The following is a 15,950-nucleotide window of genomic DNA, read 5'->3' as shown; positions in this document are numbered from 1 at the left end:
CTTGAACTGAAATTTCCCGTTCCCGAGGTCGTCCAGCAGACCTGGCTCGTTGTGTGCCCTAGTAGCATTCGAATCTCTTCAATACTCGCCCGCCGCGCCTGTCAATAAGGAAATAAGAACAAGTCGCACCCTCTGGGGATCTACTAATGATAACGGAGATCATCGATCAGTGGCCTCGACGTCGTAGATCTGACCTCTTGCAATCTTCTTGGGATGACTCGGTTAACAGTTCCATCCGTTCGTCTGAGCCACCTGTTTTAGTCGTGTGGGAAATGGACCTAAGAGGTCCCGCTTCCGAAGTACATCCACTTTTCCTCACTTCTCCGTAGCTTCTCCATTCCTCCCATTTATCGCTCCCTTCCCCTCATGTAGACTGCAAAATAACTGTATTCATAGCTAGATACATACATATATGCAGTGAGACATAGCAAGAGCGAGAGTGAGGGACTAGCAATGTACACGGACATGGACACTGTAACGACAGAGGGTAGTAGCAATGACAACACACGACAAGAAAGGGATCGGCAATGACAACACACGACAAGAAAGGGATCGGCAATGACAACACACGACAAGAAAGGGATCAGCAGTAGGTCAATACGGTAATGAGAGTTAGTATGAAGAAGATAACGAACAGAACGTCCCTCACTGGGGTTTACCGACATCTCCATGTGGTTATCCATTTCCTAGCACCCCCCCATGCCAATACCCGCCGGCCGGCTGGTATTGCCCTTGCATCGGCTGGTGAAAGGTACCGTGGACAAGTGAACTCGGATAGGTGCCCTGTACTGGCTGGTGATATGGACCCTGTTGGTGATATGGGCCTTGCATTGCTTGATATCCACCCATGCTACGAGCACCAGCGAACGTCGACCACTCTGGTCGGGCGTTGATACCCCTCGTTAGGTGTGATCAGCCCAGTAACTCTGAGCTCCCCTGATTGTCGCCTGATTGACGTTAGCGTTTATGCTTTGGCGACAGTCAGGCAAGCTCAGATGGACGGGACTGGTCAGACTGGCCTGCCTGATGGAGCTGATGGGTAAGTCCCATCTGACGGTGTCTGATCAACGTTGTCAGATTGGCAATAGTGGTCAGACATCATTAGGCTAGCGTGTATCTACCAGGTAGCTTCAAAGAAAGTTCTTTTATCAGCATAGAGTGCCGTTCAGCTGACATTAGGAATTGCTTCTATGAAGGCTCAAACGATAACCAGTATTCAGCAATACTATGAATATATTGGTAATAACTACTTAAAGACAGACATCGGATAGAGTAACCGTATGTGCGAGATAACAACCACCCTCCAACTGCCATCAATTGTTCAATAAGCCGTTGTCGATAATTGCCAAACAACACAGGGGACATAAACTAGAAGAATAGTTGGAACTATGGCCAACACTCGATACAAGTCAATCATACCTATGAGCTATCTTTGAGACACAGCTACACGGGATGCCTACGAGAAATAGATCCTAATATCAGATAACGAAAGGAATGGACGTTCGAAGCTTACGGAAGGGCTGGAAGGGTCCTATTGCGGTTTGGTTGGGGGAACTTGGAAGAGCAACGGTATGCATATACACGGTAGATAACGAGCCGGGCTACAACAAATGACATGTCGATAGTTGACAACAGAGATAGTGTAATGTGTTACGCACCTTATACCAGTATATAATGCATCCTTCTACATCCCCAGTTGCTAACAATGAAGATACCATTAGCCATGTTACAGGTCAAGTAGAAGATATACATACCTTCAGAAGTATATGACCATGGCGCGGCAATTGCAAGTGGAGAAGGGAGGCTGGGAGAAACCATAGGAGGAAGGAGATGTGGTGGTGGGGAAGAAAGAGGGCGGAAGGCGAGGAGGAAAGGCTTTATATGGAAATCGAAGGCGTCCACAGGCCAGTTGAGGGCAGGTCGAAAGTGTAGGGTCGAGGGTTGGGAAAATGACTAGCTTGCATTGAGGAAGACTGGGAGAGGGGAGGGAGAGACAAGGCACGCGCGACGACAAAAACCCGAGACAATGACGTGGATGACGTGGGGCTCGTGGGGCTCGGGCCAGAGTGTGTGTACCTCCGGCGTTCAACGTTTCAACGTTCACCCTACCACAACACTCAACACAGCGGCAAAGGTGACAAAGGCAACACTCAAGAGCCTATCAGGACGTCTAGGAGAATAAAAGGGGGTTGTTTAGCTCTAGGTTAGACGTCCTTTATCCTCTATTTCATCCTAGTATTGACCGAAGATGGACCCCTCAAATTCCCTTCAAACTCGGCAACGAGGACAACAGTTTAGGACAATCGACGATTTTCCAGAGAAGAGAGAAACCTTCATGTATCTATGAAGAACGACAACGACAACGACGCAACTACTCTTGTCTTTAGCAGGAGATCTCGAGTTCAATGCATCTGGAATAACCGACAATGCCACCCATGGAAAAACCCAGCAAGACCTTCCACCATCACCTACAGCACAAATTGCATGTAACTGTCAACAACAACACTGGCCGCCTCCACATCTAACTCCACGTTACCTTCTATCTCGACGCTCAATCTGATCCCACTCATTACTCAAGCTATCAACGACGGACGGAGGATCTCCAGTGCAGTGTTACCGTTACTGCATCACCAACTATATCCACGGACCACCACCACAAACTCGCTCCCAGCTCATGCCCAGACAGTGTCAGAAGACGAGCAGGTTAACGTCGATGCCTTGACATTTCAACCGACATCATTCCAAACCATGAAGCTTGCCTTCGTCGACACACCTCGCATGGTGTAATGGCTATCAACGACTTGAATCCTTGTCTTCCATTTCAGTTCTCACTCCCCACAGCGTTCATTGATTCCGATAAGGTGCACAAACGGTCGTGAGGACGACTTGGATGGTGATGTCCATGTAGCTTGGACAAGTAAGGAAGTTCTCGCCGTATACATGGTAGCCTGTAGGGGAGAAAGAGCTGTGGAAGTGGGAATGCCGAGATGTTGAGGGAGCTCAATGCAACTTAGCAATGTTGTCGTGCGTGGTCTTTTTGAAATTTTGACGTCTTAATTCTGACAAACTGAACATGCCATGTGGGGTAATGCATAGGGAAATTTTGATCGGGGAATGGTCAGCTCAAATGCTAAGATATTTTTTTATACATACACATACTTCCCATCCAATTGTAGTGGAGTGTAACACGACCAGAAACTCCCCCCGATCCTCAATCTTCATGTGCCCTAACCGCTAAGTCAACATATATATGACTGAACTTATTACACATTCAGTTACACTCCTGAACCTGGTCTGAAAGTGGATGTTCAGTGTCTGACCACCAACTAAACAGCCAACCTCTGCTCAACCACTCTGCTCAGTAGTTAAGCTAACATACTTCAGCCCTTGTTAGCCTAATGGCAGGTGTTCAGCTCAGTTCCAGACCATCTCAGACTGTTGGCTGCTGCTCAGCCACCTATCAGATACTCATCAGATCTTGTTAAGCTAATAGTGAGTGCTCAGTTCACTCCCAGATTGCATTAGAATAATCACACCTTGCCAATCTTTGACCAGAAACCTTCAGGCTAAGTAAATAGTATAGTTTTATGATCAATATACTATCTTACAGGTTCAGGCTAACTACGGCTATCAGCTAGCTCAGCGACCTACCAGGTTGGTTGACGTTCGCTGGTGGAGACCTCATCATCTGCAGGACCTCATTGAACTCATCTTGAGTTACCCCAGCAGGAATCTGAAGGTTTTGTGGGGGGAAAACGTGTTGTGGAAAGTTGTGGAGGCGACCATTGGGTGCTGCGTTGGCTGGATGTGGGTGGCTCGGAGCACCGGCGACAGTTGCCTTTGGAGGAAGGGGAGATGTAGAATAGAGATGTGGCGGGGTATGGATACTCTCCTGCGCAGCCCAGACATTAGGTTGCATTTGGGGAATGGCGGCTGATGGAGGTATAGTGGAGGTTGTCTCACTGTTTAGAGTGGGCGAGCGAGGATACGCTTGGCCTGCTGAGCTGCAGATTCATAGCCAGCAGACGTGAAAACATGATCCCGCTTGACAGGTAGGTTGAGACTGGAGGGACCAGTGCGGGCGTTGGGTCTGATTTCCGAAGGACGGTCGACAGAAGCCGGAGGCTCGGGAGTGTTGACAACAGTTATCGGGGTGGCGAGCGAGTGGAGTTCTTTGTAAGAGTAGTGAGATTATTATAAACACAGGCGATAATGCGACTTAGTTGACTATGCTACACGGTTCTTTTTGCACTTTAAACGGTGCTACGGAGCGATATTTATCGTATTAAGAACTAGAGTGAGCCCGAATTGCTAGTTAAAGCTAGTGCCGCTAGTAGGATGTGCCGTCGGCGCAGCTAGACCAGTTAGAGAGAGCCGTAGATCGTTTCAGAAAACTGTATGACCGTTCGAAACCTGTAGAACACTATGAGCAGAGGACTTAAGCGGTAATTCACCAAGTTCTACTCTCTACATTCTACTATGCACTGGCATATCAAGGGATTGTACTATTAGAAGACTTGTAGTCTTCACAGAACCGTTCATAGCAGAACTTAACAAAGTCAAAAGACCTTCATACTAGGAGTACCTACTTCTATGGGGAATTTAGTTGACAAGAAATCGGACATTGGACCACACAGACTAGGAGAAATTTGATATGACCGTAGATCGAGTCCCGATCTGAGGAAAAGACAAAAAGACATGATACAGATCCCAGATCACAGATAGAGTACCCAGGAACCAGGCAGGAATGAACAACGGATCTTGGAGTCCACACTGTTCATGTGCTATGGCGATTCGGAACTCTGGATCCATATGCTGGAACTACTTGGACACACTAAGTCCATATGATTTGATAATGTCGAAATGTAGGATAAGGTCCGTAGGCAGGAAATACCATATGGTATGCCTATGTAGGTCCATTCTACATGCTGAAACAAGAATGAAGAACGGTCCAGATTGGTCCAAAACATATGATTCGAATACGGAAAAGCTCCGTAGACAAGATTCTGCACATGTAGCAGTCCCTAGCGATAAGACTCCGCATGGATTCGTAGCTACAGTGCATTATTTTTAGAGATGAAACAAGTAGAGATAGGATTACAAAGCTAGCGTAGAAGTAGTATAAAAGCAGCTCATGTATCCGTAGATAAATAAGTACTACCCGTGCGTAGGAAAGTCCTGAGTGGGTTGCCCGTGAGTAACTGCTCTTGACACCAATAGAGAGAGATTTGCCCTGTCATTGTGCAGTGATAAGATAAGATTTGATTTGAACTATACGAGACCGTCGAGGTCAAAACTAGAGAACTATCCGTCCGTAGGCCGCCGAGGTCTTGATTACTGTTTTGTGATCCGTCAAGGGTCTTAGCGTTTGTGTCCGCCGAGGACTTAGTTTTCGTGTCCGTCGAGGGCAATAGTCTCCAATCGTTCGAATTAGTCTTACCGTAGACGAAATTCATAGTCCCACTTAGTCCACTGGACAATAAACAGAGCCCCTACAAACCCTAGAGTCCCCGTAGCTGTGGTGTTTTACACTTGCAGTTACACATTGATTTCATAAGAACTTCATATGATATTGAGACTGTGATCTTGTGCATAACCTTTGCCAAGCAGTCCACCCTTGCAATCTTTCCTGGTGTGTAGAGTTATTGATAGACTTTACACGGAGGTTTACTAGTTTTTGGGTTGATTTGGTGTTGGTGCTACTCCCGTAGCTCTGATATTAGGTTGACTCTTGAGTGGTATTCTTCGCCCATTAGCGAATCGAAATACATACGTTCATGAGCCACAAATCCTCCACTCTCAAACTCGGCGAGGGAGATGTTTGGCTTCGAGGTCTTGATAGGGGCAATCAGCTCAGACGTGGAGGGGCCTAAGGAACAGAGTAAGAACAAGGTAGAAAGAAGGATAAGCGGCTTTTTTACCTGGCTCTGGTGTCTTGGCTGGAATGTTCCCTGGCTTAGAGTCCGACTTCGGAGGTGCGGTTACCTGCATATCCTCCTCTGACTCTATCAATGACAGCTCCGACTCGAGCTGGTCCTCGCCTTCCTCCTCCTCCTCCTCCTTGAACCAGACAGTGCGTTTCCTGGCCTTCACAGTGGAACGCATCTGACGGCTAGTCGAATCTCCTGTCTCTAACGTTGAGAGCTTCCGTTTCTTCCCACCTGGTGGCTTGCTGACAGCTCGAGATTTGCCCTTCGGCTCCACACTGACAGCTTGGGACTTTCCTGCTCCGGACTTGCCTCTCTTTGTTGATTTCAGCAGAACATCACAAAGAAAATGTTCCTCGCATTTTCCATCTTAATCAGGGACAGTAATAAGCAATGGGATTCTCGAGTTACTCAGCACTAGAAGGGTAAATTTAGCTATCTATGTAGGATAGAGAACACGGGGGTGGACTTACAGGTATGGTCTTCAACTGCTACCAATTGAAGGGGGTTCTCCGCTGCAGAGAATTGCTGGATTAGCGACATTAGCTCTGGTTTAGTGAGATGTTGTATCCCCTTGTTTCCATCATGCGACCAGGGTAGCGAGACGTCAGCAGGGTAGTTGATGAGTTGGCAGCCTTTCTTGGCTAGTTTTTCGTGTAGAATTTTCCACGGAACACCGCTGTTGACGTTCCAGTTTTTATCGGCTAGGTATTAGATTTATTGTCAGTAGGCTGAACAAGATACGAAAACAAAACTCACTCATTAGCCTTGTAAACTCTTTATGTGCTAGACCGGCTAGTTGACTTTCACATAGGGACTCTAGGCTTTCGGAAGTGGATGTGGGCAGGGTCTCGCTTGCTGATTCAGACTTAGGAGTTCTTGCATTGGTAGGCATGCTGACAGATGGTGGTGACGTTGACGAATCCGGTTCGTTGATTGAAAGCCCGAGACGCTTTGCAGCAGCCAGGACCTCTTGAATCGTCATATCCTGGGCAACCCTATTGCTGTTCCAATGTCAGGATTGAAAATCATTAAGCATCTGGTGGTATACATACTAGGTGTGTGTCTTCAATTTTGTAAGGAACGAATGGCTCCCATAACAGCAGTTCTCAACGAACTACAGTTGAAACACGAACATGAGTATAAAGTGCCTAATGGAAGATGATCATAAGTCTTACCCATCTCTGTCATAAAGGTACATGAGCGAGCGATCGTCGGAAACAGACTGACTGCTCATCGCGGCAACGACTGTGATACCATAGCAGTCATGCATTCGATCCCCCTGAGAATTAAACATAATCAACATGTGTGTCCTCCCTAGAACCAAAAGTACTCACAAATTTCTCCAATTCCTTTGCAGACCTGTCAAATGCACAACAGCGAGCTTGTTGGGTTTGGGTTTCCATTGGAGCAGCGAAGGCGGTGGCTGTAAACAGGATTTCCTTGAACAGGTTCCATGTGTTTCCTGTCTTCGTGAAGCTGTGAGAGGCTGCAAACTTCTTCAAGATGGTGGTCTCGACAAAGCCAGTGGTCTGGGCACAACTTCATATAGCTTTGTTCATGCTAGAGAATGCATCCTCCAGAGCATCTCGTTGGACCCCGGTAAGCCGACCACCAGGTAGGATACCGTCGTTGACATCGGGGTCATCATTGGTTTCCTTGATATCAGAGGGCGCAGCAGCAGCAATAGACGATGAGGTAGGTGGAACCGAGCGAGGTGATGGTACAAGAAGAGGTGCGGTAGATGGTGCGGTATAAGAGGGCAATACGGAGAACGGGGTAAGCAGAACGGGGTGAGGCGATGGGACAAGCAAAGGTGGTTCGGCGGCCGAGGTTTGTGGTATCAGGGCTGATGGTGTAGGGTGTGATATCGATGGGCCAGGGTGTGATATCGATGGGCCAGGGTGTGATATCGATGGGCCAGAGTGTGAAACCGATGGGCCAGAGTGTGAAACTGGTAGGGCTGGTGCAGCTGGGAGAGTCAAGATCGGAGCAGTTGACGGTGTGGGGGGTTTAGACTGAGCAGGAGTGGAAGTACTCTGTGGTTCAAAACTGTGGCCTTGCGCCGAAGGGGCACCGCCTGGCGACACAAGTCCAGGGGGTATTGCAAAGTATTGAACTGGACCTGTAGAAGGTGCAAACATCATTTGCGAGTGTGCTGCCACTGTAGAGGCGGCAGGAGGAGAGGCGAACAGTCCATGAGGATAGTTATAGTTGTAACTTGGTCCCACAGGCATACTACGACATATGCCTTGGCCATGCTGCGCTACCTCCAAAAATGGCGACGCAAGCCGAGCCGAATGTCGTGGATCAGGAGGAGTTGGGACAGATGTTTGCGGAGTTGCGGAATGCGACCGATCGAGATGGGCCACAGACTGCAACTGTTCAAGATGCGAAAGAGAAGTCTGGGGAGTCGGATGGAAATGTTTGAGGGCCTCCTGGCATTCATGGGTGAGGTTGCGCAATGAAGGGCTCGCTTTTTTGGTAGGGGATATTGGCCACTTATGGGAGAGGACTTGTGCAGGCGGCTCTGACTGAACATCTATACCAGAGTATTCTGCTTCAATTCTTTCCATCGCTGTGAGCTCACGCTCTGTTGGGTGGTCGTAGTCAATTTCGAGAGTAACATTCGCGTCAACATTCGCGTCTGTTTTCGTGTTGTTCGCGTCGCTTTTGGTTTCTGACTTGATAGCAACCTATATAATGTAAGAAAACACGGTTTTGAGATAATAAAAGACGCAACACACCATCTGGACTGGATATACAACTTTTAGAGGAGACTTGAAAGCAGGAGAGAACGAGAACGAGAGTAGCGAAGCCCTTTTCTTCCTTGCTTTCCTTCACTTCAGAACACTTCATTTTGTTCCAGAGAGCCTAGAAGGCTGCAGATTTAGGTTTTGAAGTCGGTGAACGCAGAAAAGAAGCTGAGGGATTTGCAACATGTTGCTCGTTGGTTGCTATGAAGTCGCTTCAGAAGCTTCAGGAGTGCTTCGGGAGTTGTGGGAATTGACTTCCTGATTTGGTATTGGTGCTTAACTACTAAGTAGTAAAGGTATACAGTAGTACTAGTAAGTATATAGTTATGTCTGCAGCCAGAGCTCCTTCGCCTTGTAGGCTCTCCGGAGTTCACTATACCCAAGCGCTGCAAAAAATTCAAGTTCATCTATGTACGAGAGTGTAAGAGAAACCTCTGCTTTCATCATCTTGATGTCTTCTAGCTCTCTGCATGCACCAACGGTCTGATACAATGAGTTCCAGTCATCCTTGAGAGAGGTAACGCATTCGGAGAGGAATTCCTGTTGAATTTGAATGAGTGAGAGTCGAGAAGTGGCGTTGTCGGTGTCGGTGTCGGCATCGACATATGTATAGTAGAGGTCTTCTGCAAAAAGGCGAGGTGACGTCCGGATTCTATCTGTAAAACGGGTGAACGTTCCCCGAGATTTTGATAGGATCCCACTAGCGTAGGATGGAGTTTGAACGATACTGAATGGACCACAATTTTCAGATAGCTGAGAGCGTTGAAGGTGAAAAGTACGCACCCTGTATCCGAGGTAGTGATGACCACTTCGCTCACAACTTTCTTGACTTCCCTGACACTCTTCTTGCTTTTCTCTTTCCTAGTAAGACATTTGCGTGCCCTATAAGCGAGGTTATTGATGAGGGAACAAGTTGTGGAAGGGACGGCGCACTCTTTCTTCAGTTTTTCCTGAGCTTCTAGTTGCCGCTTTTCCTTGCGCTTCTCCTTGTGTCTGAATGCCATTGAGGGTTATAAAACCAGTGAATATTGACTAAACGTTACCTCTCATAGCTCTTCTTGCATTTAATACTGTTGGTGAGTTTTTGTTGTTGCTTGGTAAGGTGAACCTTTGGTCAAGGCATGAAGGATGGTGGGGGTAGGTGTGGATTATCGTATGAAAGCTGCCACTGTTCGTGCACTTTTCACACCGATTCATTTCTCGCCCACTCCCCTCCGTTTGCTTGTGGACGACTCTGTATGTATACCAGGTACAGATTCTTGGATATCTAAGTGATCAAGTGAGACATGGATTGAGAATAAAACATATATGTTTTCACAATCACCGGCTACCGATTGATGCCGGTCTGCCGGTACTGTGAAGTTTGTTGAGTTAAAGTTTGAACCTTGTTCACGGCGCACCACCAACAAAATCTGAATCAAAATCAGAATCAAATGTGGACCTACAAGCCCAAGGGCCGTTTGTGCCTCCCACGACAAGGCCCCGACCCAAAACAAGAGTCCTATGACAGCTTTATTGCTTCCCTTACTTGCACACGGTTTTTAGCATGGGCTCAACACAATTGGGACTCGATGGTCGATGCAACTATCGAGAGGTGGTTCGAAACATGGCCTGAACTTGCACCAGCTCGGGACTTCGAGCGGGAAACGGCCAAAGAGTATCAAGATCGAAAGATATCTTCGGTAGCAAATGTGAGTTGTTGATTACTCTACACATCGATACTATCTCAAAATTAGTACCTCTAGAAAATCCATTTGACGCTTTGCCAAAAAATTGTGATCGAACTGCTTGACTATTGTTTGAATCATGCAGATGGAGCTGAAGGCTGGGTCAGTGAGCTTGAGAGGCTCAGGCGGGTACGCACATATTCCTCATCCTATCGCCATTTATTGAGCCCATTTTCAGCGTGCCGGCGTTTCATGTATCGGCTTAGATAGATGGCTGGAGTTCATCACCTCTGTGGAGGCAGTACGCGCTCAGATGGGGCTTGAGTACGATGGGTTGGATGACCATAGCTGGAGAGCAGAAATGGCAACAGCCCTCAACAACAGTGATTTTGAATCCTTCACAACATATAACCGAGAGCCCCTCGACGGCACACCTGAAGACGATTATGACCGTGTCGAAAAATATCACCTTGCATTAGGCAAGCCAGTTGGAAAGTGGTATTAGTCTGTAGAGGTAGCGACAATCAAATATCCTCATCTTGTATCATTTCTATATACACAAACATGCCATGGCGGCTTATAGAAGGGGTAAAGTGTGGGCAAGTTTTCCCAAGGATGTCCGAAAGATACTGATTTCTCTCTCTGTGATGTCGACCAAATAAAACCCTCGTAAAGTCGCAGCGATGACTGCTAGGACCCATACGCCACAGTTGTAATCGTTGGACTGGATTGCAGACACTGTCAATGGCCTCGCACTCCAGCAAACCTGTGCAGAAGCGAGTGGATTCCCATGCTCCTTCGCCGCGGACAGTAGCAGATCGAGTAAAGTTTTGATTCGCTGGAAGGAAGTTAACAAGGTTGAGCAGGAAACATAGACTTTAGTACATACCAGCACCCAACGATTCCAAGCCGATCTCATACTAAAACTATCGAAGAGGTATACCTTACGCTCCTTCACATGAACAATGGCCAATCCCAATGCTCGAACTCGGCCATGTGAATTGGTATTAACCATATATTTCTTCTCCAGTACTCAGTCGATTGTGTGAATCGCCATGCTGTGTTGGAGGTTGGGCTTTCGGCTATCTTTGGGAGTAGGTACGTTGTAAAGATAGTGCAGTCTTGCGCCGTTGAAGGGGGAGATGGCAAGGACGTCGAAAATAGGAACAGGTTCTGAAGGACTGCAGCGCACGCATTGATGCAGTCGCCATTCAGTTGTGTGGGTTTGTCAAGCATCCTGAGTTCAAGATCAGTCAGTTCATATGCTCTCGTGGACGTAATGGAGGTGACTGCGCGGGGTGCATTGGGGCGGCCTAGAGTATGGTAAGGATACGCTGCAAAGAAGGGCAGTAGATCATTGTCAGAGGTACAGGGCGACTGTTGAAAGATAAAATAACGGTAACGGTGAGCGAAGATCAGAAAATCCTTACTGGGACTGTCCACTCTACCGACATCTCCAACATCTCCACCGTACTACTGTTGACACCCGCCCACACACCATCAGTTTTCCCTGTTTTCCTCACAATCTCACCCATCTTAAAATCGCTGTCCTTGTCCTTCTGGTCCCCATCAGCAGACTTGCCCTCCTCCTCATCAGATGACTCCCCATCGTCAGCACCCATCACGTCGGCTAAGTAGACTGAGTGAGCACTTGGACCCTCAGTCAAAATCTCAGCGTCCACAAGGGTAGCCTCTTCATCTTCCTCCGAGATATCGACATGGGTCGTGTTTGCAGGTGCAGGGTTGGAAACAGCTGATTCGTTTGCGTCGGGGGATGCGTCGAAAGGCTGGGGTTGGAGAGGAAGAGAAGGACAGAGGGACCAATGCAAGGCCCTTTTCACTAACATGATCTGCCCATCAAGTCTAGAATGCGGTAATACCAGACTTGCCCAGAGCTTTGCGAGGTGAAGATGGTCATCACAGCGCAGTTCTAAAAGCCTCGCATAACAAGCATCTACATAAGTATTAGCGTTTGTTTGGTTTGAAAAGTGGGAAACGTCATACATTCCGGTATCTTCAATGCCAGTTCAATCGCGAGAAGCTCCTCTCTGAACCATCGGCACATGTTATCACCCTCCCTCTGAAGTCTGACTCGTTCCTCCTGGCAGCATTTGCGATGTAGCATCGCACGGATACCGCGTCGGACCTTTTCATCGGCAAGCCAAAGAGGACCTGATTGCACATCTGACTGTTCAATCCAGACGTCCTCCCACAAATGCGACGTCTCGGGATCGCGAAGTGCATTGAGGTCTGTCGGAAGTTCTTTGGGGATTGGAATGGAGTAATGGCTCTTGTGTAGATTCTTTAGAGTTGCACAATAACCATTAAATTTGTGGATGCCATTCAGGAGAGCAGGCTTGCGCTTAGAAATGGAGTTGCAGGTTACCTGGTGCAGCTTGGTACCTGCAAGGATATTGGGTTATGATCAATAGAATCATAGTTGAGAACTCACCAATTGCTGCATCACGTCCCCCAATGGCCGTATCCAATCTCTCCCATTCAAAGAAAGAGCCGACTGCGTTTTTCCAGATATGAACCTTGAGATCACGAGCGAGAATTAGAGTTTGCATGAACTCTAACAGAACCTCCTTCAAATCACGAAATTCTTCTGGAAGATTTAACAATAGATAGAGTTCTTCTGCCTGAGCCTTGAGTGTATTGTGAGTCTTCTCGAGTGTTGAAACGATAGAGAGGGTGGCATGGGCAGCGGAAGGCAAGGTCTTGATGGCAGACTTTGTAGTTGCAATACTCGCTTCGACGACCTCAATTTCGCTCTGAAGCTGGAGCACCTTGGTAAGGTGCTTTTTCAGATGTGCCGGTGCATCTAAGAATGAGTGTCAGTGGGCAATCATTACACCGTGAACAACTCACGAGCACACGCGGACATCTGCACCTCGCATTGTAGCTTCCACTGCTCCTTAAGGGTACTCAGTGGAATGCCGTCAGTTGTGAACGTCTGAGAAACTTCAGTCTCCTTCTTCTGGACATTGGTATGGAGTCGATGACGCTGCCATGAGCCGAGGGAGGTCTGAAGATCGTCGGCTATACAGTCCAGTTGTCGGTCAAGCAACCAAAGCCGCCTGGCACTCTGAGAGCAATGTTAATATAACGAGAAACGAGAACCAAAGAAGGAATACGTACTGATGAATGGCGCTCAATACCTATCAACCCTCGTAGTCGAGACCACAACCTCTCAGTACCCTCTCCATCTGTCAACCCGAGTCCATCTCGTAGGCGAGGATTGTATAGCAATTGACATGACCATTGATGGCCATATGCATGCATCACACTTGTCGCTAGCTGGAGTCTTGATGTATATTGCGCTGGTAACAACTCGTACTATCAAGGCACCATCAGAGAGAGGGATTGTTGGGGGGGGATGCGGCTCACCGAGGATAGACTACGATCTAGAACACATCCAATATCGTACAAACTGGCAACAGTCGCCTCCTGTGGTATCATAGAGAAAAGAGCCTCTAGTAACGCGAGAGAGTACTTTTGCTGCTCGCCTGGAGTATCAATCGACGCAACGAAGATGGGGATATCGTGCCTGCATACCAACGCCATCAATCCGTTCTCGTCATACATCTCTGAGTTTTTCTTTTCGCCATCACCCCGTGCAGCCCGGTACGACTCCGTGCATGCATCAATAGCTTCATCTGGAACTTTCGGTGTCCGAGTTTTGGCAGGTTTACCACGTGCCTGCTCAACTCGATCCCCAACTGCGTTCACAAAGTCCTTCGACAGAAAACGTTGCGATTTATGGAACGGTATGCCCTCACCCACGGACCTCAGGTGTCGATGGTGGAGGTTCCCATCTAAGGCAATATGAATGTCTCCACCTCTGAAGGAAATTCATATCAGTATTCTGGTATAGGAGGCAAAATGAGTGATTCACTCGTCAAATGATCGACCAAATTCTCGGCCACCATAGCACGCCGGACATAGTTGTTGTAGAAGCGGTGCACATTCGCCAGGTGTCAGTTGAGCTGGTGGGCTTTCCGAGGTGTCTGTAGTTGAAGGAGTGGGAGTGGCCGTCATTGGAGGAAAAGATGCTGATGACTGATCTATTGGTAGTGGTAGAGAGGGTGTGGTTGGAACTGGACACTTGCAGGCCTGCACTACACTTGCCAGACGCCACTCGACCTCAAGAAGTAAACAATCATACCATATCACAGCTTGTCCTAATCCCCGTCGTATTGGATCCTGCAGCGCCTCACGCTGGAGTTAAGATTAGTGAAGAGGACAACAGAGACAGACACGACACGTACAGAGGTGTTGAGCAGTCGAAAACCGCGGTACTTGTAGACTTTGTCAAGAGCACCAGCCAACGCGTGCACCGCATCACTAGATTTCTCGCACAGCACATGGTAGAGGTCGAGAAGCGCAATTCCGAAAGCAACGCGAGGTTGAGAGGGTGATCCCGGTAATGGGCGAAGAATACCACTCAAGAGTCAACCTAATATCAGAGCTACGGGAGTAGCACCAACACCAAATCAACCCAAAAACTAGTAAACCTCCGTGTAAAGTCTATCAATAACTCTACACACCAGGAAAGATTGCAAGGGTGGACTGCTTGGCAAAGGTTACGCACAAGATCACAGTCTTAGTATCGTATGAAGTTCTTATGAAATCAATGTGTAACTGCAAGTGTAAAACACCACAGCTACAGGGATTCTAGGGTTTGTAGGGGCTCTGTTTATTGTCCAGTGGACTAAGTGGGACTATGAATTTCGTCTACGGTAAGACTAATTCGAACGATTGGAGATTATTGCCCTTGACGGACACGAACGCTAAGACCCTTGACGGATCACAAAACAGTAATCAAGACCTCGGCGGCCTACGGACGGATAGTTCTCTAGTTTTGATCTCGACGGTCTCGTATGGTTCAAATCAAATCTTATCGTTTCACTGCACAAAGACAGGGCAAATCTCTCTATTGGTGTCAAGAGCAGTTACTCACGGGCAACCCACTCAGGACTTTCCTACGCACGGGTAGTACTCCTTTATCTACGGATACATGAGCTGCTTTTATACTACTTCTACGCTAGCTTTGTAATCCTATCTCTACTTGTTTTATCTCTAAAAATAATGCACCGTAGCTACGAATCCATGCGGAGTCTTATCGCTAGGGACTGCTACATGTGCAGAATCTTGTCTATGGAGCTTTTCCGTATTCGAATCATATGTTTTGGACCAATCTGGACCGTTCTTAATTCTTGTTTCAGCATGTAGAATGGACCTATATAGGCGTACCATATGGTATTTCCTGCCTACGGACCTTATCCTGCATTTCGACATTATCAAATCATATGGACTTTGTGTGTCCAAGTAGTTCCAGCATATGGATCCAGAGTTCCGAATCACCATAGCACATGAACAGCGTGGACTCCGAGATCCGTTGTTCATTCCTGCCTGGTTCCTAGGTACTCTATCTGTGATCTGGGATCTGTATCATGTCTTTTTGTCTTTTCCTCAGATCAGAACTCGATCTATGGTCATATCAAATTTCTCCTAGTCTGTGTGGTCCTATGTCCGATTTCTTGTCAACTAAATCCCCTGTAGAAGTAGGTACTCCTAGTATGAAGGTCTTTTGACTT

At 47.5% G+C, this 15,950-nt stretch overlaps 7 protein-coding genes across 7 annotated transcripts; 1 reads left to right on the top strand and 6 right to left on the bottom strand.

The window, feature by feature from the left end:
- Positions 1 to 3,634: 3,634 nt before the first annotated feature.
- On the bottom strand, positions 3,635 to 3,919 carry E1B28_003367 (uncharacterized protein; the record flags this gene model as incomplete). The annotated part of the gene is made up of 1 exon (XM_043160344.1): positions 3,635 to 3,919. The coding sequence occupies one exon, from the start codon at positions 3,917 to 3,919 to the stop codon at positions 3,635 to 3,637; it is 285 nt and encodes a 94-aa protein (XP_043002300.1).
- Positions 3,920 to 5,699: 1,780 nt separating this feature from the next.
- Positions 5,700 to 6,912, bottom strand: E1B28_003366 (uncharacterized protein; the record flags this gene model as incomplete). The annotated part of the gene is made up of 4 exons (XM_043160343.1): positions 5,700 to 5,869; positions 5,922 to 6,296; positions 6,401 to 6,631; positions 6,687 to 6,912. The coding sequence occupies 4 exons, from the start codon at positions 6,910 to 6,912 to the stop codon at positions 5,700 to 5,702; spliced, it is 1,002 nt and encodes a 333-aa protein (XP_043002299.1).
- An 83-nt stretch (positions 6,913 to 6,995) lies between these two features.
- E1B28_003365 (uncharacterized protein) lies at positions 6,996 to 7,333 on the bottom strand (the record flags this gene model as incomplete). Its single annotated transcript, XM_043160342.1, has 3 exons — positions 6,996 to 7,044; positions 7,106 to 7,209; positions 7,265 to 7,333. The coding sequence occupies 3 exons, from the start codon at positions 7,331 to 7,333 to the stop codon at positions 6,996 to 6,998; spliced, it is 222 nt and encodes a 73-aa protein (XP_043002298.1).
- Positions 7,334 to 7,471: 138 nt separating this feature from the next.
- Positions 7,472 to 8,677, bottom strand: E1B28_003364 (uncharacterized protein; the record flags this gene model as incomplete). The annotated part of the gene is made up of 2 exons (XM_043160341.1): positions 7,472 to 8,623; positions 8,675 to 8,677. 2 exons carry the CDS (start codon positions 8,675 to 8,677, stop codon positions 7,472 to 7,474), a joined length of 1,155 nt encoding a protein of 384 aa, XP_043002297.1.
- A 330-nt stretch (positions 8,678 to 9,007) lies between these two features.
- Positions 9,008 to 9,687, bottom strand: E1B28_003363 (uncharacterized protein; the record flags this gene model as incomplete). The annotated part of the gene is made up of 3 exons (XM_043160340.1): positions 9,008 to 9,410; positions 9,467 to 9,565; positions 9,617 to 9,687. 3 exons carry the CDS (start codon positions 9,685 to 9,687, stop codon positions 9,008 to 9,010), a joined length of 573 nt encoding a protein of 190 aa, XP_043002296.1.
- Positions 9,688 to 10,116: 429 nt separating this feature from the next.
- Positions 10,117 to 10,855, top strand: E1B28_003362 (uncharacterized protein; the record flags this gene model as incomplete). Its single annotated transcript, XM_043160339.1, has 3 exons — positions 10,117 to 10,374; positions 10,429 to 10,539; positions 10,589 to 10,855. The coding sequence occupies 3 exons, from the start codon at positions 10,117 to 10,119 to the stop codon at positions 10,853 to 10,855; spliced, it is 636 nt and encodes a 211-aa protein (XP_043002295.1).
- Positions 10,856 to 11,304: 449 nt separating this feature from the next.
- E1B28_003361 (uncharacterized protein) lies at positions 11,305 to 14,391 on the bottom strand (the record flags this gene model as incomplete). Its single annotated transcript, XM_043160338.1, has 8 exons — positions 11,305 to 11,727; positions 11,781 to 12,304; positions 12,355 to 12,753; positions 12,803 to 13,174; positions 13,222 to 13,438; positions 13,492 to 13,689; positions 13,741 to 14,194; positions 14,249 to 14,391. 8 exons carry the CDS (start codon positions 14,389 to 14,391, stop codon positions 11,305 to 11,307), a joined length of 2,730 nt encoding a protein of 909 aa, XP_043002294.1.
- Between the last annotated feature and the right edge of the window lie 1,559 nt (positions 14,392 to 15,950).

This window comes from Marasmius oreades, chromosome 11, assembly GCF_018924745.1.
Source record: "Marasmius oreades isolate 03SP1 chromosome 11, whole genome shotgun sequence".
In the NCBI taxonomy this organism is placed as follows: domain Eukaryota; kingdom Fungi; phylum Basidiomycota; class Agaricomycetes; order Agaricales; family Marasmiaceae; genus Marasmius; species Marasmius oreades.
This window is presented reverse-complemented; position numbering and strand designations above follow the sequence as displayed.